This window comes from Pan troglodytes, chromosome 1, assembly GCF_028858775.2.
Source record: "Pan troglodytes isolate AG18354 chromosome 1, NHGRI_mPanTro3-v2.0_pri, whole genome shotgun sequence".
In the NCBI taxonomy this organism is placed as follows: domain Eukaryota; kingdom Metazoa; phylum Chordata; class Mammalia; order Primates; family Hominidae; genus Pan; species Pan troglodytes.
Genome location: NC_072398.2, coordinates 114,592,344 through 114,618,455, shown reverse-complemented (window position 1 = coordinate 114,618,455; position 26,112 = coordinate 114,592,344). Strand labels below are relative to the sequence as shown.

The 26,112-nt window shown below is 38.1% G+C and overlaps 1 protein-coding gene across 1 annotated transcript in view; it reads right to left on the bottom strand.

Annotated features, from left to right (window-relative positions):
• MAN1A2 (mannosidase alpha class 1A member 2) overlaps positions 1–24,211 on the bottom strand; it is a 157,300-nt gene extending 133,089 nt beyond the window's left edge. Inside the window, exon 1 of the mRNA XM_513685.8 lies at positions 23,054–24,211. Within this exon, the coding sequence (XP_513685.2) occupies positions 23,054–23,355 (302 nt within the window). The 5' untranslated portion in view covers positions 23,356–24,211. The remainder of the gene's footprint in view (positions 1–23,053) is intronic.
• Between the last annotated feature and the right edge of the window lie 1,901 nt (positions 24,212–26,112).

Sequence of the window (26,112 nt, the reverse complement as noted above, 5' to 3'; positions counted from 1 at the left end):
GTCAAGAGAATGTAACAATGATAAATGTCACACACCTAATAACAAAATTTCAAAATACCTGAAGCAAAAACTGATAGAAATGAAAGAAGTAAACAAATTCACAATGTTACAGGTAATTTCAACATCCTTCACTCAATAACTGATCAAAATAGAAGGAAAATCAATAAGGACATAAAAGACTTGAACAACACTATCAACCAACTTGACCTAATTGACATTTACAGAACACTATAACAAAATATACATTCTGTTTAAATGCAAACGGAACATGTACCAATACAGACCATTTTCTAGGTCATAAAACAAGTTTCAATGAAATTAAAAGTATTCAGACCATATAAAGTATGTTTTTTGCTACAATGGGATTAGAGTAGAAACCAGGTAACATAAAGGTATCTGGATAGTCTCCAAATATTTATAAACTCAATAAAACACTTCTCAATAATCACAGGTCCAAGAAGAAATCAAAAGTAAAACTAGATGACTGGTGATCATTGCAGATAATTGTGAATATACTAAATATACCAAACTCTGAATAAACCACTGAATTGTATACTTTAAATGGGTGGATGGTATGGTATGTGAATAATACCTCAATAAAGGCATTTTTTAAAAAGTGAAATTTGAAAGTGCCCTGAACCGAAAGAAAATGGAAACATCAAACTGTAGATAAAGCTAAAGTACTTCTTAGACTGAAATTCATAGCACTAAATGCCAATATGAAGAAAAAAAAAGAAAAGTTAAAGAGAGAATTATAGCATTAACCAATCTACATTAGGGGGAAAAAAGATCTTATATCAAGAACCTCAGCTTCTAACTTAAGAAAATGGAAAAAAGAGAAAATTAAACCCAAAGTTAGAAGAAGAAAGAAAATAATAAAGATAAAAGCAAAACAAGAAATAAAATATAAAACAAAAGAACAGAGAAAAACCAATACATCCAAAAGCTAGTTATTTGAGATCAATAAAATTGATAAATTTCTAATAATGATGAGAAGGGAAAAAAGAAACCACAAACTACCAATATTAGCAATGAGAGAACTGATATAATTACAATCCTACAGATACTCAAATGACAGTAAGAAACTATTATTAGCAACTTTATGTCAACAATTCAATAATTTACATTCCTTGTTTAAAAAAAAAAACTACTCAAGTGAACTCAGGAACTAAATTACCTTAACAGCCTGTATCTGTTAAAGAAACTGAATGTATAGTTAAAACCTCTCCACAAAGAAAACTCCAGTTCAGATTATTTCACTGATGAATTCTATCAAGCATTTAGGTAAAAATCAATACCAGTTCTATGGAAACTCTTTCAGGACACTGAAAATGGAAAACCAACTCATTTCATGGGGCCAACATTACTCTGATAACCAGAATCAGACAAATATAATAAATAAATAAACAAACTAACTAATATCCCTCATAAACACAGAAAACTACTTTTAAGATTACAGAATAATTACCAAAGGGTGTCTAACATTCAAAACTCAACCAATGTAACAACTTGCTACATTAAAAGACTTAAAAAGAATGACCTCATGATCATCAAGAGATGCAGAAAAAGTATTTGACCAAATCCAATATCCATTCCTGATGAAAATTCTCAGCGAACTAGGAATGCAAGGGTATTTCCTAATGTGATACAGGGCACCTATTAAAAACCTAAAGCAGCCATCATACTCAAGGGTGAAAGACTGAAAGCTTCTCCATTAAGATCAAGAACAAAAAGCTACTCAAAAATCTATTACAGGTTCTAGCAGTGCAATCAGACACACAAAAAAAACAAAAAAGAAAAAAAGGTATAAACCTTATAAGACCTTTAAATTGCTTTGTTGTAGTTTTAAAACACATAATGAAAAAAATACTAAAAATCACTACCCCAGTATACAGGTTCTAAATAAAATAAGGCCTGGCCTTCCTGTAATGCAGTGATCCCCAACCCCCAGGCCACAGATCAGTACCAGTCCAGGGCCTGTTAGGAACTCGGCTGGCAAGCAGGAGGTGAGCTGTGCAAGCAAGCATTACCACTTGCATTCCACATAACTGTCAGATCAGCGATGGCATTAGAATCCCATAGCAGCGCAAACCCTATCTTGAACTGCTCATGTGAGGGATCTAGGTTGCACACTCCTTATGGTGATCTGAAGTGGAACAGTTTCACCCTGAAGCCATCATCCCCCACCCCACCCACTGTCCATGGAAAAATTATCTTCTATGAAACCAGTCCCTGGTCCCAAAAAGATTGGGGACACCTGCTGTAACAAATCAGAAACTGAAGAAGGTATAAAACCCAAAGGAAAAAGAAGAAACTATCATGCACACAGTAACTCGTTCTTTCTTTTAGCTTCAATATTTTATGAGATTTTGGGGGGTTGTTTTAGATGGGATTTGGTATTTTACGTAGTCATTCTCATTGACATTTTGAAGAATAAAGGATAAAAGTTGAAGTGGATTTCTGATCACCATAAAGATCCTTTACCAAAAATTTGTATATTTTCATCAAAAGCTACCATCAGAAAGAGGTCAGAAACAGCACTGATACACCAGGATGTTGATTATCAGAAATCACCATCAGTACAAAGCAAAAAGTCATTATGGGTTATCTGTGAAGACATGAAAATAATTTATTGTAAATAATATTTTTAAAAAGGTTTTGGTACACTATTCATTCTTTTCTTGTGGAGTAAAACATCACCCATTCAGTCTTTGTGCAGACCTTGGCCCCAAGCTGTTATTAGTACTACAGGCATCTGATACAGTTTAATATATGACCCCACTAAATCTCATGTTGAATTGTAATCCCCAATGTTGGGGAGGTGGGGCTTGTTGGCAGGTGTTTGGGTCATGAGATGGATCCCTCATGGCTTGGTGCTGTCCTCACAATAGTGAGTTCTCATGAGACCTGGTTTGTGACATCTCCCACTCACTCTCTCGCTCTTGCTCCTACTGTGTGAGATGCCTACACTCCCCCCGCCCTTCACTTTCTGCCACAATTATGAGCTTCCTGGGGCCTCTTCAGAAGCAGATGTTGGCACCATACTTCCTGTACAGCCTGCAGAACTGTGAGCCAATTAAACCTCTTTTCCTATAAATTACCCAGTCTCGGGTATTTCTTTATAGCAATGCAAGAACAGCCTAATACAGCATCTTTACCATGTCTCCCCTGCCTACATATATCTAAGGTAGTAAGAACCCCAAAACAAAATTGTTATAGCCATCACTCTTGTTATTATAGATAATTTCTCAAATCTCTGCCATCCCATTTTCAGGCTTTGAACCTTCCCTCTCTTCAAGTGTCTCTAATTTGTCTTATTGGCTCACATCTTTCCTTTCTGTCCGGCCTCTCCAAACTGACAACTTGTTTCTGTGGTCAGCCTAGATTTACCTGGTTTGTTACTAAGATATTATCTCTCAGACTGATTCAATTATAGACTAAATGTTTGTGTCCCCCCAAAATTCATATGTTGAATCCCTAATTCCCAAAGTGATAGTATTTGGAGATGATGGGGGGAGGGGGTATTTGGAGATGACGGCGGTGGGTGGGGGGCCTTGGGAGGTACTCAGGATTAGATTAAGTAGTGAGGGTGGGGCCCTATAAGGAAAGGAAGAGAAAGAGAGCTGTTGTCTCTTTCTTCACAAGCACACATGGAGAAAAGACCATGAGAGGACACACAGAGAAAGTGGCAGTCTACAGGCCTGGAACAGGGCTTTCTCCAGGAACTGAATCAGCCAGCATCTTCATCACTTCTCAGCCTCCAGAACTGTGGGAAATAATGTTTGTTGCTTAAACCAGCCAGTCCATGATACTTTGTTAAGGCAGCTCAAGCAAACTAAGTAAGACAGCCACCAACCCTGAGTTACAAGCCTTGAAGCCCAAAAACTAATGGCACACCTTTACCTCCATACTTTTGCATTTACTACTACCTTTTACATTGTTTTAAATGTACTTTATTTGCATTAGTGAACCTACTGATACGGAATGATCCACACCACTCATGTAAGATAGAAATGAGATAGCTTATGCGGTTTGTCCTCACAGATACCAAGAACCACATACTGTCAGCACCACCCAATTGAAATCATAACAATCACTATCAGTCCCAAACCAACCGCTACTTTTATTAGAATCACAACTACTGGCTACACAAAGACTGCTGAAAGGAACACACCATACTGTTTTCTACAGCAGCTACACCATTTTACATTCCCCTCAGCAATGCACAAGGTTTCCAATTTTTCCATATCCACTCTAACACCTGTTACTTTGTTTTTTTTTTTTTTTTTTTTTACAACAGCCATCCTAATAGATGTGAAGGGTTATCCTATTGTGGTTTTGCTTTATATTTCCCTAATGATTAGTGGTGTTGAGCATCTTTTCATGTGTTTATTGGCTATTTGTACATCTTCTTTGGAAAAATATCTTTTCAAGTCCTTTGCCCATTTTTAAACCAGGTTTTTTGTTGTTGTTGTTGAGTTGTAGGAGTTCTTTACATATTCTGGATATTAATGCCTTATCAGATATATGATTTGCAAATATTTTCTCTCATGCTACCGGGCACCTTTTCACAGTTTTTGTTTGTTTGTTTTCTTTTTAGAGACAGGGTCTCACTCTATCACTCAGGTGGGAGTACAGTGGCACAATCATAGCTCCCTACAGCCTCCTGCTTCAATGATCCTCCCACTTCAGCCTCCCGATTACGTGGAAATATAGGTGTGTGCCACCACATCTGGCTAATTTTTTTATTTTTTTCTAGAGACAGGGTCTCTAGAAACAGGGACTCTAGAGACAGGGATGAGCCACTGAGCCCAGCCAAAGCCAGAGTTTAAAAATAACATTTTTGGAGCTTGAAAGGAATCAAGTCCCTTGAACTAAGGAAAGAAAACAGCAAAGCAACGAAATGAGAAATAATCCTCAGCCAGAGGGTGCAGACAGTGAAGCAAAGGAAGCTAGTAATAACTTTTAGTCCTTCACCAAGATAGCCATATAACCTGGTTTTTCTTAAATGCACTACTGGCATTATGAGGAGGATAATTCAATTATTTATTGTGCACAACCACCAAGGCACCATGGGATGTTTAGCATACCCAGCCCACATTAATTAAATGCAATAGTGCCCTCATCGCCATCATTCTAACAACCAAAAAATATCCCCATGTTTCCAAGCTCCCTCTCAGGTGAACAGTACCAACCCCTACTTTAAACCCCTGAACAGAAAGTGCTGAAAGGATAGAGTCTAGAAGGTCTATTTATATCTACATTTCTAAATAGCACAGCACAAATAAAAACTTCATCCCCTTATTTTATTATAAGTCACTGTAATAAAATGTAGGATTCCTTTCGGTTTCCTTTATGTTGCTTAAGCTGCCAAAACATTCAGGAATTAATTAGTATAATGGTAACAGAATCCCTCCTCTTCCTGCAGAAGTCAGAAAAATTCAAGATACTTAATCCTCCTAACATCTAGCAGCAAGGGTATTGCCTATCACCTATGTGTAAGCAATGAGATGCTATGGCTGGTACTATATACCTGTAAAGAAACAAGGACTCAATTTAAGAAATCACTCTGGAAGCAGACACATCCAGTATCCAGAGGTAGCAATGCCATAACCAATGCTCATTAATCAGCAGCACTGACAGTGGTTCTGTGTATCTGGCTTCACTTAATGCCTATTTACTAAACCTAGTTCTTCAGACTTTTATGTCAATTCTGAAGCAACCTAATAACCTTCCAATAAATACCTTTTCTGCATGTGTTACAGTCTAACATCCTTCCAATAAATACCTTTTCTGCATGTGTTACAGTTGCTGTCTACTGTCTGTATCCAGGATTCCTCTCCTGTAATTATTTGTAATACAAATGGAAAAGTATTCTGGGAATAAAATTTAAGCACATGCCTTTAACTCATCACCCCACCCCCTCAATTCTTGCTAAGGCAAGTCAAACAATACAGAACATAAAACTTTGATCCATCACAACGTCCCTGAAAAATAGAGAAGGATCCTACCTATATGATTAACACTCCAAGTTACTCTGAATATGGTGTAGATGAGAATAGGGTGGAATGCAGGAAGGCAGTCAACCAGACCATAATTACTACTACACATTCAGATAGAAGGCACTGTCAGGAATCTAGGAAGAGACCTGGAACCTAGCAAGGAACTCACCTATATAGGTTCTTCTCTTGGCAAGTCTATCACATGTCTGAGTTGAGAACTGGTATATCCTCCAGCACAGGTGAAGAGAGCTTGTCTCTGTTACTACTGGAAAGATGCCCTCCTGCTCATCTACCTGAGGCAAAACCTCAGACTGATCGAGTCATAAAATTCTGCAAGGCTCTACTGAGAAAAGGCCCATTTCAACAGGCATCCATTTTGTCTGAGGTGAGCTGCTGGCTATTCAATTCTAATTCTACAAGGAAGAGGTCCCTCATAGGCTGTTCCACTGACTGCTTATCAAGACCTAATCAAAGTTCATACGCTAAAATTCAGACAGCCAGACAGCATCAGTAAGTAAACCAAAATTTTCAATTCCAAATCCACTCTTCTATATAATTCCAAATTCCGTCATCTATGCTTCATGATGCTGGGGCTTAGACTCTGCAAATTACATCTTTCTTTTGTCAGCTGGTTCCCTACTAGGTACCACCAACAGGAAGCACTAAAGCAAAACTTGAAAGCATAAGGATGGTATCTTCATAACCTGATTCTAAAATACTTATGGAAGTCAATTTAGAAGATATAAAAACTATAAATATATACATTAAACAACAGAACCCCCAAAATGTAGGAAGAAATCATTGTCAGAAATGAAGGGAGAAACAGACAAAGTCACAATAATAGAAACTTCAATACCCCCATTTTCGATAATGGCTAGAACATCTAGAAAGATCAATAAGGAAAGAGAAGACTAACCAACATATGCAGAGCACCTACCCAGTAACAGCAGAACAGACATTCTTCTCAAGTGCATATGAAATATTCTCCAGGACAGACCACATTTTGAGCCACAAAATAAGTCTCAATAAATTTAAAGAGATTAAATCATACAAAGTATCTCCTCTGACCCCAATGAAATGAAGTTAGATATTAATAATAGAAGGAAAATGAAAAATCTTAAATATGTGGATATTAAACAACACACTCTTAAACAACCAACATGTCAAAGAAATCACATGGGAAATTAGAAAATACAGATAAATGAAGACAAAAACACATACTAAAACTTATGGGATGCAGCAAAAGCAATCCTCAGAGGAAAATTAATAGTAGTAAATACCTACATTTAAAAGATCTAAAATCAATAATCTTTACAACTTAAAGAACTAGAAAAAGAGGTGCAAACCAAGCCCATAACCTGCACAACAGACAAAAACATGAAAAATTAGAGTGGTGATAAAACAGAGAATAGAAAAACAATAGAGAGAATCTAATGAAACCAAAAGTTGGTTCTTTGACAAGATCAACAAAATTGACAAACCTCTGGTTAGATGACAAAGAAGAAAAACAGAGAAGATGCAAATAACTAAAATCACAAATAAAAGTGGAGACACTGCAGCTGACCTTACAGAAATAAATAAGATTAAAAGAGAATCTTATGGCCTGGTTTGTTTGATGTGTGCATCTGTAGTCCCAGCTACTCAAGAGACTGAGGCAGGAAGATAACTTAAGGCCAGGAGTACAAGGTTGCAGTGCACCATGATCACACCTGTGAATAACCACTGCACTCCAGCCTGGGCAACACAGACTCCCAACGCTAAAAAAAAAAAAAAAAAAAAAAAAAAAAAAATTTTAAAGAATATGATAAACAATTATTCACCAAAAAATTAGATAATCTACATGAAGTGGACAAATTCTTGAAAACAAACTATAAAAACTGACACAAGAAGAGAATCTGAACCAGGTAAAGAGACTGAATCAAGAAGCAAAAACCACCCAAAATAGAAAAGCCCAGAACCAGATAGCTTTACTGGTGAATTCTGCCAAACCTTTAAAGAAGGATTAACAGCAATCATTCTCAAGCTTTTCTAAAAACAACAGAAGAGGAATGATTTCCTAATTCATTTTATGAGACCAGTAATTATCTTGATACCAAAGCTAGCCAAAGACATTCCAAGAAAACTACAGACTAATGTCCCTTATAAATAGTGATGCAAAAATCCTCAAAATACCAGCAAACTGAATCCAACAGCATATTAAAAGAATTACAGGCATAGGCAGGTAGACTTTATCCCAGAAATGCAAGGATGGTTCAGCATAAGAAAATCAATCAATGAATGTAACATATCACATTAATAGAGTGAAAGGACTTATGCTCAAACTAAAAATAGAAGAGAATTTCCTCAACATGATAAAGGGCATTTATGAAAAACTCACAGCTAACATCATACTCAATGGTGAAAGACTGAAAGCTTTGCCCCTAAGATAAGGAGTAAGACAAAGATGCCCACTTTCACCACTACTATTTGAAACTGTACTGGAAGTTCTAGCAAGAGCAGTTAGGCAGGAAAAAGAAATAAAAGACATCCAAATTGGAAAGGAAGAAGTAAAATCAATTCAATTCACAGATGACCATGATCCTACAGATAGTAAATCCCAATGAACTCATAAAATGATTAATAGAGCTAATAAGTGAATTTAGCAAATTGTAGTGCATAACATCAACACTAAAAATTAGTTGTGCTAATAAAAGAGGATACAAAGAAATGGAAGAACATTCCATGCTCATGGGTAGGAAGAATCAATATTGTGAAAATGGCCATACTGCTCAAGGTAATTTATAGATTCAATGCCATCCCCATCAAGCTACCAATGACTTTCTTCACAGAATTGGAAAAAACTACTTTAAAGTTCATATGGAACCAAAAAAGAGCCCGCATTGCCAAGTCAATCCTAAGCCAAAAGAACAAAGCTGGCGGCATCACACTACCTGACTTCAAACTATACTACAAGGCTACAGTAACCAAAGCAGCATGGTACTGGTACCAAAACAGAGATATAGATCAATGGAACAGAACAGAGCCCTCAGAAATAACGCCGCATATCTACAACTATCTGATCTTCAACAAACCTGAGAAAAACAAGACATGGGGAAAGGATTCCCTATTTAATAAACGGTGCTGGGTAAACTGGCTAGCCATATGTAGAAAGCTGAAACTGGATCCCTTCCTTACACCTTAGACAAAAATTAACTCAAGATGGATTAAAGACTTAAATGTTAGACCTAAAACCATAAAAACCCTAGAAGAAAACCTAGGCATTACATTCAGGACATAGGTATGGGCAAGGACTTCATGTCTAAAACACCAAAAGCAATGGCAACAAAAGACAAAATTGACAAATGGGATCTCATTAAACTAAAGAGCTTCTGCACAGCAAAAGAAACTACCGTCAGAGTGAACGAGCAACCTACAAAATGGGAGAAAATTTTCGCAACCTACTCATCTGACAAAGGGCTAATACCCAGAATCTACAATGAACTCAAACCAATTTACAAGAAAAAAATAACCCCATCAAAAAGTGGGCAAAGGATATGAACAGACACTTCTCAAAAGAAGACATTTATGCAGCCAAAAGACACATGAAAAAATGCTCATCATCACTGGCCATCAGAGAAATGCAAATCAAAACCACAATGAGATACCATCTCACACCAGTTAGAATGGCGATCATTAAAAAGTCAGGAAACAACAGGTGCTGGAGAGGATGTGGAGAAATAGGAACACTTTTACACTGTTGGTGGGACTGTAAACTAGTTCAACCATTGTGGAAGTCAGTGTGGTGATTCCTCAGGGATCTAGAACTAGAAATACCATTTGACCCAGCCATCCCATTACTGGGTATATACTCAAAGGACTATAAATCATGCTGCTATAAAGACACATGCACACATATGTTTATTGCGGCACTATTCACAATAGCAAAGACTTGGAACCAACCCAAATGTCCAACAATGATAGACTGGATTAAGTAAATGTGGCACATATACACCATGGAATACTATGCAGCCATAAAAAATGATGAGTTCATGTCCTTTGTAGGGACATGGATGAAATTGGAAATCATCATTCTCAGTAAACTATCGCAAAGACAAAAAACCAAACACCGCATGTTCTCACTCATAGATGGCAATTGAACAATGAGAACACATGGACACAGGAAGGGGAACACCACACTCTGGGGACTGTTGTGGGGTGGGGGAGGGGGAAGGATAGCATTAGGAGATATACCTAATGCTAAATGACGAGTTAATGGGTGCAGCACACCAGCATGGCACATGTATACATATGTAACTAACCTGCACATTGTGCACATGTACCCTAAAACTTAAAGTATAATAAAAAAAAAATTAGTTGCGCTTCTACACACCAGAAATTTAAAAACCAAAAAAGAAAATTAAGAGAACAATTGCATTTGTGATACCATACAAAAGAGCAAAATACCTAGGAATAAATTTAATGAAGAAGGTAAAACATTTGTATGCTGAAAACCATAAACATTGCTGAAAAATTAAAGAAGACCTCAAAAATGGGAAGATATCCTGTGGTCATGGTTGGAGGACTTACTATTATTAAGATGATAATAATACCAAAACAATCTACAGATTCAATGTAATCTCTATCAAAATTCCAACAGTCATTTTTGCAGAAATTGAAAAGCCAATATTCAGATTCATAAGGAATGGTCAGTGGTCTCCAAATAGCCAAAGCAATTTTGAAAAAGAATAACAAACCTGGAACACTTCTCAATTTCAAAACTTACTACAAAGCTACATTAAGCAACACAGTGTATACTGGCATAAGGACACATATAGATGAATGGAATAGAACTGAATGTCCAGAAACCCACCCATACATCTATAGCCAACTGATTTTCAGTAAGAGTGCCAATATTATTCAATAGGGGAAAATTTGTCTCTTCAACAAATGGTGCTGGGACAAACAGATATCCACTAACAAAATAATTAATTTGGACCTCTATCTCACTCCATACACAAAAATTAACTCAACATGAATCAACAACCTAAATAAGAGTTAAAACCATAAACTCTTTTTAAAAAAATCTTAAGGAAAAAACTGGGGTAAATCTTCATGACTCTGGATTTGGCAATTGATTCTTGGATATGACACTCAAAGCACAAGCAACAAAAGAAAACAGATAAATCGGACTTCACCAAAATTAAAAACTTTTGTGCAAAGGACATAACCACCAATTTAAAAGATGGACAAAGCCTGGATAGACGTTCCTTCAAAAATGCAAATGGTCTGCAAGCACCTGAAAATGTGTTCAACATGATTATTCATTCCTATTCATCATTACTCATTCATTCAATTCATCATTAGATACCACTTCATAGACACTAGGATGGATGTTTTTTTTTAATGAATAAATATTAGAGAGAATATAAAGAAATTAGAACCTCTATATTGCTGGTGGAAACACAAAACATTTCAGCTGCTACAGAAATGTCTGGTGGTTCCTCAAAAAGCTAAGCATAGAATTATCATACGACCCTGTAATTCCATTCCTAGGTATATAACCAAGAGAACTGAAAACAGGTACTCAAAACGAATATAGGCGCACAAATGTTCACAGCAACGCTATTCACAATAGCCAAAGGGTAGAAACAACCCAAATGCCCAACAGCAGATTAATGTATAAACAAATCACATATATACAAACAATGGCATATTATTCAGCCATAAAAAAGAAATGAAGTGCTAATACCTGTTACCTGTTACAGTGTGGATCAACCTCAAAAACATTATGCTAAGTGAAAGAACCCAGACAAAAAAGGTCTTAGATTGCATGATACTATTTATGTGAAATATGGAGAGCATGTAAATCTATAGAAACAGCAGACTGATGGTTGTCAGAGGCTAGGGGGAAGCAGGGAGGAGGAAATGGAAAGTAACCATTTAATGGGTATAGAGTTTCCTTTTGGAGTAATGAAAATGCTTTTGAAATAGAGGTGGTGGTTACACAACCATGTGAATGTTGTAAATGCTACTAAGTGCTCACTTTAAAATGATTAATTCTATGTTAAATGAACTTAACCTGAATAAAAAAATAAATGCTTATGAAAGAGCTTAGAATTAAGAGCAAAAAATTTTGAAGAGCAAGGTAGAAGAGCCCACACTATCTAATGTCAAGATGTATCTAAAGGCTATACTTAACAAAACGGCACGTTATTCCAACAGAAATATACAAAAGAACCAAGTGAAATCATAAACAAACCTATGAATATATGAAAATTTATATTGCAGAAATGACATTACAAATCCATGAGAAAAAAACAGACTCTTCAATAAGTCACACAGGGACAACTAGATACCCATACGGAAAAATATAAATTCAGTCCCCACCTCATCATACACAAAAATCAACAAGTAGATTAAATCCCTAGGTGTGAAAAACAAAACTTTACAACTATCAGAACTGAAAATACAGGAAACTGTTACTTCAGAGTAGAGACCATAAATGAAAACATTAACAATTTTAAATACATTAAAATTTTAAACTTGTGTAAAACTAAAAACATCATAATCAAAATTAAAAAATAAGGTATTCACAGGAGGAAATGTGTAATGCATATTAACACAGAATTCATCCAGAATGTACAAATAACTTCTACAAATAAATAAGAAAAAGGCAACAACCCAAAAGAAAACTGGCAAAAAACTGAACAAGTAACTCAAAGATTAAGAAACTCAAATAGCCAATAAATATGTTGAAAATACGTGTTTCACCTCTAGTAATCAGGGAAGTACAAACAAATTGACATCAGGTTGGAAAAGAGTTTTAAACTCTAACAATATCATGGTTTGTTAAGATGCAGGTGGAAGTATAAACTGGTATAATAACCACTTCAGGGGCTGTAAACAAAAAAATTTAGAGTCAACGATACACATACTCTACAACCCAGTAACTATAGTTCTAAGTTTTTACCTTGGAGAAAAACACATGTGCCCAAGAACATATGTACAGAATGTTTTTGCAACAACAACAAAAAAAACTAAAAACTAAAAATCTATCAACAGGGAAAAACACAAATAACTTGAGGTTTAATCACTGAATAGGCAGATAATGTATAATTGAACCAGAGCCCAAACATCAAATTGTAAAGATAACATGAAGGGGAAAACAACTTGCAGAATGATAAATAATGTTTAAAAACATGAAAAACTGTATATAATTTATATCAACAAATACACATGTTATGGAAATATAAAACCATGCACTGACAATGACAATGTCCAACTCAGTATAGGAATTTACCTCAAGAAGGGTAATCCAGCTAAAATAAGAAAATGTTAGGATTTGACAAAGCTAACTAGTAGTTACACTGACATTCAGTAATATTATCCACTAAGACTTTTCATGTACACTTATAACTTTTTTATTTATTTATTTATTTATTTTGTTATTTGAGATGGAGTCTCACTCCGTCGCCCAGGCTGGAGTACAGTGGCGCGATCTCGGCTCACTGCAAGCTCTGCCCCTCCCAGGTTCACACCATTCTCCTACCTCAGCCTCCCGAGTAGCTGGGACTACAGGTGCCCACCACCACGCCTGGCTAATTTTTTTTGTATTTTTAGTAGAGATGGGGTTTCACCGTGTTAGCCAGGATGGTCTCGATCACCTGACCTCGTGATCCGCCCGCCTTGGCCTCCCAAAGTGCGGGATTACAGGCATGAGCCAATAACTTTTAAAATAAGAATGATACATTAAACTTAACCTACCAGATATGAAGGCATACTATTATAAAACTATGAAATTAAAATAGTGTGGTGCTTTTGGGAGTAACCAGAAAGATTCACAGCACCAGAAACAAAACGAACAAAAACAAAAACAAAGAAACCCTTTGTATATATTGGGATGGGATATATCATTTATTTAACTAATACCCTGCTGACAGACATCTAGGTTACTTACAATATGTCATGTTATAGCTTCAGGCGACATTCTTGAACACTTCTTTGTGCATTGATTTGTGAAACTTCAGTTTCACACGGATTTGTGAAAGAAGTGATTTGAACACTTCTTTGTGAAAATTTCCCAAGGATAAATCCCTAGAAGGATTGCTGAATCAAAGAATATGCACTATAAGTTAGTTGATATAAATAAATTGCTCTTTATGAAAATTCTATTAATTTACATTTACACCAACGACACTGAAGAAGAGCCAGAGGCTCAATGTTCACCTTACCCAGGGTGTTACCAATCTTTTTATGTAGAGGGAAAAAAATCTAGGTCATGAAAACATATTTATTAATGACAACACAAATTAATAGAAAATAATCCTCATTTATTATATTTAACAGATACATACCAAACACATACAAACTTTGTATCAGATGCCACCTGACTGCCAACTAATTGGAAAAAAGTCAGGTATGCATGTATAACTTTATAAACATACAGATATAACCATATATAGCCATATGTAAATACGTTTATGTATATATGGCTAAATATAAACACAGTTGTTCCTTGATATCCATGAGGAATTGGTTCCAGGACCTCCCTTGGAAACCAAAATCCACAAATGCTTAAGTCTCTTATATAAAATACTGTAGTATTTGCATATAACCCATGTACAACCTCTCCTGTACTTAAAATTAACTCTAGATTACTTATAATACCTAATATAATGTAAATGCAATGTAAATAGTGATTACTGTATTGTTTAGGAAATAATGACAAGAAAAAATAGTCTGTATATGTTCAGTACAGACACAATCATCTTTTTTAACTTTTTCTGAATATTTTCAACCTGCAGTTGGTTGAATCCACATATGTGGAACCTGTGGATACAGAGGGCCAACTGTACATACAAATGTACCAGATCTCAACTTCACACAATGTTAGGAATTCTTTTCAGATGCCAGAGCCTGATTCCTTACCAAAAAGCTTCAAAATATTTGTCTCTTTTTTCCAGATGTCAGGCTGTAACTGAGGTCTGAGGAGAGTTGGTGGGTGAGTGGCAGGTAGTTGGAAAAACACTAGAGGAATCATAGTTTCAACATGGCTTTACTCTCTGGGCGTGAGCGAGCCTTGGCGCGAGCCTTTTGTACCACGTTAGCAGGGTAATTAGACCTTTCACAGACCATAGTGGCTCCAAGCCAAGCACACACTCACATGGGTGATCACCTAATGCGCCTCACATGACATGGTTACATAATAAGCGGAGCTGTATGCCTGCACTCCAAACTCACTGAGTCATGCTGGACCGGATGTCTGCCTCGACCTATTCTTGACCGCAGCATCCATCTTCCTTATACCAGATAACCCAGACCGTATATTAGAAATACATAAATTAGGGCCGGGCGCAGTGGGCTCACGCCTGTAATCCCAGCACTTTGGGAGGCCGAGGCGGGCAGATCACGAGGTCAGGAGATCGAGACCATCCTGGCTAACACGGTGAAACCCCGTCTCTACAAAAAATACAAAAAATAGCCGGGCGTGGTGGCGGGCGCCTGTAGTACCAGCTACTCGGGCGGCTGAGGCAGGAGAATGGCGTGAACCCAGGAGGCGGAGCTTGCAGTGAGCCAAGATCGCGCCACTGCACTCCAGCCTGGACGACAGAGCGAGACTCTGTCTCAGAAAAAAAAAACCATAAATTAATTATCTTAAATACATCTTAGAAAAAGAAAACAAAAATGGGGAAAGATAGAATAACTTATCTGAACTCTTAAAAAATGCCAATGACCTAAATGCCTGTATCAGAACCTCCCATAGGTGGAAAGTTATCTCTAAGACCCCTGGAATCTGGCTCCAAACATAATAATATGCTTTAAGAAAAATATTAAGACGTGAGTCTAAGATCTGAATTTTTCAATAGTCAAAATTAATCTTCTGTAACATTCACTAATAATCTCCAATATTTAGCAAAATGCCTGGTACATAATAAACACTCAAAACACTTGCTGAACAAATGATTGTGACTAATATTTTTTAATGGTAATATCAACATCACTAAGGGGAGGCCAAGAGATCTATATAACAGGTTGATTATATAAATATTTTTTTAAAAAGTCAAAAGGAAAAACAACACCTGTGTTCTTTGTAATCTCCAGATTACTTAGTTTCCTCTTTTTTTAAAAAAACGATTTGTATAACTTGTCCCAAAAGTTGTTCTTAAGATATGGAGAACAGGAGAGAACACTTTCAGTGGTATCTCTCAATATTAAGGTTAGGAAATTATAGTCCTTCCCATGAGAGGTGTGTTTTGTTAAAAAATTAAAATAAATTTTTTTAAAAAAGGAAATCATAGCCTTAAATCAAAGAAAATTGTGCCACAGGAGTAGTAAGAGCCTTCAAAGGGTCTGAGGCCTCAGTCAAGGACTGTATTCCACACAATCTATCCTAAAGTCTCAGGTAACAGGTGAAGATGTGTAATTGATAACTGGGCTCAAGAAATGACACCTGAAAACAATTTTGTAAATATACCCACTACATTCAGGCTGGCATATAAAATGCTCGATAAACTATACTTTAAAACTAACAAGAAACAAGAATGTATAAAAGTCATTTCGTTCATTTTCACATTTTAAATCGGTATAGATTTCATTATGTAAATAATAATATTATGTAAATAAATTTTAGTAATTTCCAAAGTGATTTTAAACTAATTTTTATATACAAAAAAGACACTAATTCCTTTAGAATACATTTTATCTTTGTAATATTTGAGATGTATGAACTAAATTACTGCACACTCTTCAGTTCCCTACTTCATAAAATTACTTGTATTTCATATGCATGAGCTAGAAAAAAATCTTTAAAGATTCAATCAATTCCCTCATTTCATAAATAAGAACATCGAGGCACAGAGAAGTTGAATAGCATATCTAAATATACTTCAACAACCAAGGACAATGGTGAAACTAAAGCCCCTGTCTCTTAACACTGAGTCCAATGTTCTTTCTAATATATAATGATGCCTTCCTTCTGGACTACATTAAATTCAAAAACAGATCATTGGAAACAATGCCCTTTGAAGGAGATTTTTTTTTTAACGACAAATCCTAATACCCAATCTGAAAATAAAATTCCAGTGCAGACTTCATTACAACCATGTTCTAACAGGAATAAAGTTCTAGCAAAAATTCAATAGCAGTGAAAATAAACTTTTCTGACAGAATTTGCACAACTAGGGAAAATAAAAGTAGCAATATGATTTTCCTATCCAAGAAATATGTGGAGTCAGCCCAAACCAGAAGTTAATTTTTTTTAAAGAGGCAGAGCCTCTGTCTCTCAAGCTGGAATGCAGGGACACAATCATAGCTAACTACACCCTCGAACTCCTGGGCTCAAGTGATCCTCCCACCTCAGCCTCCGAATACAGGCAGGCACCAACCACCATGCCCAGCTGTGTGCATGTGTGAGTATGTGCAGTGACAGGGTCTCACTATGTTGCCCAGGCTAGTCTCAAACTCCTGGCCTCAATCAATCAATCCTCCCACCTCCATCTCCCACATAAGTTAAATATTCTATAATTTTCAAACAATAGTAAACAAAACATTTGCCCAGTTAAAAATAAATTGGCTGCTCTGCCTATAATCCTGTTTCTTTCCTCCTCTAATAAACTTGCTTTCACTTAAAAAAAAAATCAATTAATGTTTACCATGTACTACTGATTTCTAGAAGATACTTAGCTTCTGCATTACCAACTTTCCAATCTTAGGCATGAGCTCCAATTTGAAAGTATCCATATCGATAAAAATAAGATTCGGTTGGGTGCAGTGGCTAACACCTGTAATCCTAACACTTTGGGAGGCCAAGGTAAAAGGATTACTTGAACACAGGAGTTTGAGACCAGCCTGGGCAACAAGTAAGACCCTATCTCTACAAAAATTAAAACTTAACCTAGCATGGTTGTTCACACCTGTAGTCCCAACTCATGCCCATAGTTTCAGCTACTCAGAAGGCTAAGACAGGAGGATCACTTCAGCATAGGAGTTTGAGACTATAGTGAACTGTAATTGTGCCACTGCACTCCAGCCTGGACCACAGAATGCACCAAAAAAAAAAACAACAAATGCAGCAAAGGCCTCTACACCAGTCTGTTGTTGACAAACGTCAAATACAAACAAACCTCACAATAATTCATGTCTGAGTAAAGGGAAGTGGGAAAAATAACCATGAGCAATTTATAAGGGAAATGGAACATCCAGCAGACTTTAATATTAGCGCATAAAACAATGTGACGTCGCCCAAACAGGAGCAGAAAGCCCTAAATAAAAAACAGGATAGAAAAAAAAGGTCCAGAAGAGGGATGAGACAAAGAAAGATGACAAGAAAATTAAAATTGCAATAGTGAGATTTGAAATCTCTACTCTTGTAACAAAACTGAATCAAGCAAAAAAAAAACACAAATCATAACATGAAGAACTTGAGAAACTCACTAAAGCACACTGCAGCCTGGACTAGCCACATTTTAAGTGCAATAGTCATATATAACTAGTGGCTATGGTACTGGACAGCGCACAGGTTTGAGTGATTACGTCTAGCACAATGCCACACAGCTAGTTAGTAGAACTAAGATGCAGCCTTATTTATAACTCCAATGCCTTTGAGGAAACTATCAAAGGTAAACATATACCTGACCCTCAAGTATTCAATTCAGACTAACAAAATTCTGACTGGAGGGTGAAACTTATTAGCTATTCAGATAAACAGCTCATAAGCTGGGGTGTTTTTTTTTTAACTCACAAAGCCCATCTATAAAATGCCATTATATAAAACAAATATCAGTTTAAAAAAAAAACAATAAGTTTTTAATTATTGAGATCTATTATGTACAGAAAGTATATTTACGTATATTACTTTATGTATATTAGCGTATAACAACATGTATATTATAACAACTTCTGGTTTTGGGTACTGCAAAATCATAGATACTATAAATAACCATAATCAATACCAAACTACACATTTGATATATCCTTATCATCTATAAAGTGTATCTACAGTGTTTGAAAATTCTGGATTATTTATGAACTACTTAATAGAAGGGAACATATTGGTTTCCTCATGAAAATATACTAAATTCATGTAATACCACTATTATCTATAAATTAGGGCATTAATTAAATATAGTATGTATTTCTTACTAATCCATGGCCATGTCACCCAGAAACCTAGACATTATCTTGGACTCACTTTTCTTTCTATTTTGGCCCCATATTTAACCAACCACCATTTTCTGTGAAACTTAATAGTTTAACACCTCTTGAATCAACCACTTTTCTCCACTAATTTATCTCATTCTCCACTATCACCACTGCGATCTAAGCCAATATATCCTCTGTGACCCAGTCCCTCTTAACTTGTTATCCTCCTGCTTCTTACCATCCAGTAAGTAATCATTGCAACCAAAGTGATTATTTAATTTTTTTAATTTAAAATGATCATGTCATTCTCTTGCTTTTATTATTACAATCCTTCAATAACTTCTCTTAGTATTTATGATAAAAACCAAAATATTTAACTACAAACTCTCTAGAATCCTGACTAGAATTTGCAAACTCAACAACAACCAGGTTAAATATTGATTCATTTGTATTTACTTATTTCGCACTCTGAGTGGCACATGCCCGCCCCCGCCCCCCTCCCAAGGGAGCAGCTGCTACTGGGTTGTGGCTTGAATATTACCATCTGAAAATACATTGGATGTTGCCATAACCTCTAATTTTTCAAGAAAGATCAGAAATCCAGACTTTAACATGAAATCTCCTGATCTGTGAATGCTGACAACTAATTCAAACTTTTGTAACAACAATAAGGAGGCCAAAAAACTTGTAAGCAGGCCAAACCTGACCTCTCATCTAGTCTCATCACCTAGACCCACACACTCTACAACAGCCATACTTAACATTTCTCAGATTCTTAGTGATGCCAAGCTTTTTTTCCTTAGGGCTCTCACACATGTTGTGTCTTCTGCTTTGACCCTCAACCTCCCCTCAACCTCCAATTCCACTTCGCTAAGCAATCTCCTACTCATTCTACGTTTCTGAGGCACACTTCCTCAATGAAGTCTTCCTTATTCCCACTGCCCCTCCACACCCCCAACTCTATAGACTAGGTCACACATTACTTGCTCTGAAAGCACTGAGTACAACTTCATAACATTCATCACACCTCAAAAACAAAATTATTTATTTAATGCCCATCATCTCTCCCTAGATGGAAAGTTTCATAAAAGCAGGGCCTGCCACAGTAGGCATACATTTGTTGCCAACCAGTTTGGTTATAAAATGTTCCTTTAGACAATAAGATCCTAGTATACTTTTAAATATTAATCAAACTGTACCCAACTTTTCAGAAAATATACAGTATTTAAAGGAAAGTAGATTCCGAATAAAAATATTCCATTACAATTATAATCACTGATGATAATAATAGTTAACATTTATTGATCATTTACTAAATGCCAGGAACTATGTTGAGTGCTTTGCATGTACTATCTCTTTCAATAAAACAATCTGTAAAGTAGATACATGCCACTGTGATACAAAGGAAACAATATAGAGTTTTAAAATTTCTCAGTATCATAAATCTAATCAGTGGCAAGCTAGGGTATGAATCTATACAGTCTGACTCCAGAACTTAAACACCAAATTATTATACTAATCTATTAATAAAGAAATACTAACTAAACAAGTATCTCTTAACTACTGCAAGCAAGAAATGGTGACCATGACTTATTTTCCATTACTTATTAGTTAAAGTAACATTCCTCAGCCCTCTATCCTGTACCCTTACACACACACACACACACACTCTAAATGAAGATAAACTGTCAATTTGTTTCTTCTAAATTAGGTAAGTTCTGACCCATACCCAAAATACGTATGATCTTAGTACCAACTGTAAAAGTGCTATTTTTCTGAATTATTTTTAAATAAGTTAATGTTTATACATTTGATGTTTTCTGTTTCCACATTTTAAACATACACTTAATTTAAAAAGTATTTCCTTGCTCAAAGTAAAAGAAAGTTTATTACTACAGACTCTTTTCTGATATAGTAAACAACAGCAAATAATACGCTAAAGCAAATGTCAACTGATATAACCACAGAAATACAAAGAGATAACACAAGGATCCTTTGCCACCTGAACTCTCACTATTTGAATTCTCGTTTTCCAAAACTCAGGAACCGAACAGATTCCAAAAACTGCATTGGAATCTATCCAGACTCACATGTATCATTTGCTATCCAGACTCTTACTAGCCAAAACTCAGGGCATGGCTCACAAACCACCCCTGCTATCAGAACAATAACCAATCTCTCATTCCAAACTCAGGAACCCAATAGTTTCAGATAGCTAAATACATATGCATATATATCCAAGGGCTTTATAAATTTAAGAATTCTTGTTTAAACTATTTATACAGACTATTAAAAATGTGAAAAAAGGCACATATCTGTATTTTCATTCAAATTTCATATTTTAACTCCATTTACTGAGAATTTTTGTGTAAATGTTTTTAAACTAAAATGTGGTCATATTATTTTAAACTTTTAGACCATGCAAAATGTGTCTTTTAAACTGCTTAGTACATGACAGATACTATTAATAATAGAGCTAAGTAATGTTAATGTGTGGCTGCTGTGAAACAGCTCTAAAAACAGCCTTAACACATTTTTTCAATATATTTCATATGTTATACAAATACCATGGGAAATAAGATTTTCAAGGAAAACTACTTTCACCGTTAATTTTTCAGTAACATATTTCACAGATCATATTAGTGTTTTCTTAAAGTCACAACAAGCAAAGTGCAAAATTAAAGAAACAAATACAGGAGTACAGTAGTCGAAAATGGCAAAAATTCCAAATTAACTTAGTTACAAAAGAATGGCATGAAACAATATTAGAAGTAACTACTCCATAAAATTCATCCAAAAGTCAAAGAACCATCACACAAGTAATGAATTAACTAGGTTGAGAAAAAAAGAAAAACCAGTTCTCATAAAACAGTGCATTTTCCCAAATATTTAATGTAGGCTTACAAGTGAACCTAAGCTTTTTCGGTGCTTGACAAAAAGTTAAAACTATCATCAGATGGGAAATGAATTCAAGCACATGATTTTTTTTCCCACATACTCAAGAATTATTTTAAGAAACAAGGAAAAGATGGCAGGTTTAAGAAAAGTCAACTACTTTCCCAAACTCTTGAGTACAAATATAAAAATTATAAAAATTGTAACTAGAGCTCCCATTTTATCCTAGTTTGGCTATGCTCTCCCCAGAGCTCACTTTAGATTTAGTGATCTGAAAGAATGTGAACCCCTTAATCAACCAAATTCTAATAGTTGCTTGACACAGTCCATCTATTACATTAAAAGAGAGAGCAAAATTAAGTTTCACAAAAATAAATCTTGTCTACAAGCCTCACAAAGTGCAATAACTTAGGATTCAATACCTTTTAACTTAACTGATTTCATATAGAGCACCAACACACATCCCCAAAAAAAGAACAAAAATCAGGATATTTTCACGTTAAGAAATGACAGGTATATTCATTCTGCCCACGTTTGTCATCCTAAAAAGCTGATTCACTACTAAGCTTCAACTACAAGCCAGAAAACGAGAGCCCTCTGGGAGAGCAAACCCAAAAGAGCTGTCAAGGTTCTATGCTTCGATTTCACATGGTGGCACAATGACTGACTGCAACACGTTACTAATAAATGCAGGCACAGCTTATGTCACCATTTCTTTAGGTTAAGTTTTCATACCTCCCTTCCCAGATGTCCACATTAGACACAACTCTGAACGCAAATGTTTTTCTTATATAAAACCGAAGAGAAGAACGACTTAGGTAGGACTCCAGTCCTACCAGTCTATGGACTCTACCATAGACTGGAGGTAGAGTCCCTCCAGTCTATGGTTTTATTCAGCCAGTCTTGAAGTAACAATACAATATTTACGACTCGAAAAATTACATTTTACTGCAAGAAAAAAAAAAAGACAGATTCGATCCAATCACCGTACCTTGCTCTGCCAAATGTTAGTACCAGAACTTCTGAAATAAACAAACCTGTGTCTATGTTCATCGGGTCCATGGATCAGGAAGACTCCGGGGTTTTTAGCCCCTTTACCGGCATCTACATGTGGAATTAACACATCTTCTAAACCCAAATCAAAGCGTTTGTGTTTTGAAGAGTCTGGAAGGAAAAAGAATGCCCCAAAACACAGAGTGATGAAGGCACTAAGAATAAGGAGAAGAATAAACTTCTCAGAAAGTCTCAAGGTAGCCCTGTGATGTGGGAAGGAGGGCGGCCCCAGGTTCAGAGGTGGTATCCTACGTCCAGAGAGGGGCAGCAGGGCTGGGGTAGTCATCGTTTACGCTCTTGGAGAGAATACTTTAGAAAGTTCTCATCTTATGTCAAATGTAGAATACATTGAACTGTCTTCAAAATCTTGGCCGAAATGGGAAAACTCAATTTTGCTCCTCTTAAAGGACTGTTGTGCTTTTTAAGAGGGCACGTCATTCACGCCCATCCATTCCCACTCAGAAACGTGTGTGACCTCCCCCAAACGATCACAAGTTTAGGTCCTGCGATATCTTCTTTAACATCTGTACTTCATCGGATAATTACAAGCCTCCTCTTCATTCCTAGGGGTAGATCAGGCAAGCCACACTGCAGAAAAGCTGCAAGGTGGGTTCTTCCATTCCTGCACCTCAGTGAGATGCTCAAACGTAGTCTTCCGCCCCGAAAGGGAGACTGGCGACATCCGAGGAGTTGTAGAAGGTTCACTTGATCTCCTTCGACGCTTCTATTCCAGAATCTCTTAACCTTAGCGGTGGAAAAAATAAGGGTCTCCCACGGACGTCTGCAAACAGGGAGGAAGGTCTCCCACTTCGCTGGGAAGCCGAAGCAGCGGCGCTGGGCGAAGTAGCAGGAAGGAGTTCTCGGCCGCCCGCGCTTCCCGGCGCTGCCTGGCACGAACCTGGCGCCCGGCTGAGTCCCGCTGCTGCCCACTCGACGGCTGGCGCGAAGGGCAATCGCGTCCGAAACACCTGAGCCCGGCCAGCCGCCGCGGCCGCCGCCGCTGTTGCTACCGCACGGGTCTGTCAGGGAGCGGAACTTCCTCCTCCGGCGGCCACTGAGAAGCCCCGGCGTGTCCTGGGGGAGGGGAGGCGCGGCGGCCGCCCCCGCCGAGCTCCTCCTCCTCCTCCTCCTCCTCCTCCTTCTCCTCCTCTCCGCGGCCGGTTCAGTGAACCCCGGCGCCTGCTCCCCGAGCTAGGCCGCCGGCCGCAGTGGCCGAGCCCCCGCGCCTAAGAAGCCGAGCCGGGGCCCACGCTCCGAGAGCCCGGGGTAGGCGCCGGCTCATTCCTCACTCAGCCCTGGAGCTGCGGGAGGCCCTGGGCGCGCGGGAGCAGCCGCGCCTCGGGCGGGCAGAGGTCGGCCGCGTCTCCTTCCTGCCCGGCCGTGGGGGCCTCCTCCGCGCCGCCTCCGGTGGCTCGCAGCTGCTGGCTCTGGCGGCGGCTGCCAGAGAGGCAGCGCGCCCACGCCGCTCGGGGCTGCGGCCCGGTCCCCGTACCCTGCCTCCCCAGGCCTGGTGAGCGCAGCAGCTGCTGGGCCGACACCCGTTGGGCTCACGCCGGAGAGGAACCGGAGGGCGGGGGCGATGGGACCCGGGCCGGCCTACCGGCCCCGACTCGCGAGTGGGCGTCCCCGGGCGGCGGAGTGTGAGGTGCGCGCGCACGCTCCCGGCTCCGCTGCCGCCGCCCTTCCCCCACCCAGCCTGGCTGCCCGGGCTCCGGCCTCGCGCCGCTGCCGGCTCCAGCAGCCCGAAAGCGTACTGCTGCCGCCGCCGTCTGAGCGCGAAAGAAGAGAAGGTCGCCCATCTGCGCTGCCACGAGAACTTCACCGGTGCCCAGGGCCTTGCCACCGCCAGTTCGTGGGGTTGACCCAGCGTTTGGGCGAGAGGGAGCGAGGGGTTGGGTCGCGAAGGTTTCGCTGAAATGTAGTGTCACCGGAGTTAATGGCTTCTGATGGCTTAGGTTAACGTTTACTGTGATTCTGTGGAAGTCTTGTCTTCAGCGATAGACCGTCAGGCCCGAGGATTCAGCAACAGGGTCTCAAACTTCCATGCGGCAGCCCATGCTCACGTTGTTGGGCCCCCGAGGCTCGATTAATAGAGCACCAACATGTGCCATGTTACGTTTTTAAAATAAAGTGGTGATCCTGCTCCTTCAGCTGGGCTTCCTTTCAGAGGAATCTAGGTACCCCCGATATGACAGGCGTCTCTTCATTGTTCAGTTTCTGGGGCACGTTCTATCATCTTCACACACCTCATCAACCCCCTTCCCATAAAAGAAAATGGATGAATAAGGAGGTGCTGAAACCCGAAAAGGCGACAATATTGTTTACGTTCAGGCTTAAAAACAATCTGAATCAATTCTGTTCTCCGTAGTATTGAGGAGAGCCATGTTGTGATTAAGTGCAAAAGATTTCCTTGCAAGATACATAGACTCTTGCATCCGATTTACTTGCAGGTTGTTTTTGTTCTAATATTGTCATTCCCTGTACACATCCTTTACTGATGACTGGGAATTGGAGAGGAGGCCCTTAAATGTCAGGAGAGTAAGTCAACCTTAGCTTAAAAATCAAGCAGAAAAGTCTCATGTTCATTGGCACACTTGTAACTGCATTCCAGTCTCCCAGTCTGCATTATTTCTAGAAGCTCTGCATATCTAACTGCCTACCACATGACAAAAGTCATTGTCATTGATCCTGCTTCACCAAATAAAAAGTAAAAATATTGAGGGCCACCTCTCACCAGTTCACCCAGGGAGACTGGTAAGCAAGGAGTGCCCGGTCCCTAGTGAGATTTATGTTGAACATTTGTGAAGAGTAGATATAAGAAACTTTTAGCCTTCCCAATGCGTCTTTATAAAATGTGCCAAATTTAAGAATAAGTCTCTAATGTTGAGACTCCGTAAGCCAAAGTGGGGGGGGGGGGGGGGCGGTGGGGAGGCGGGGAAGAACACACTGTTTTCCTACTGTTGAGATCATTAGTTTCCATGAAAAGTTCAGGGGAAATAAATACTGAACTCTGAAGGAAATAGCAAGTTATATAAATCATGAA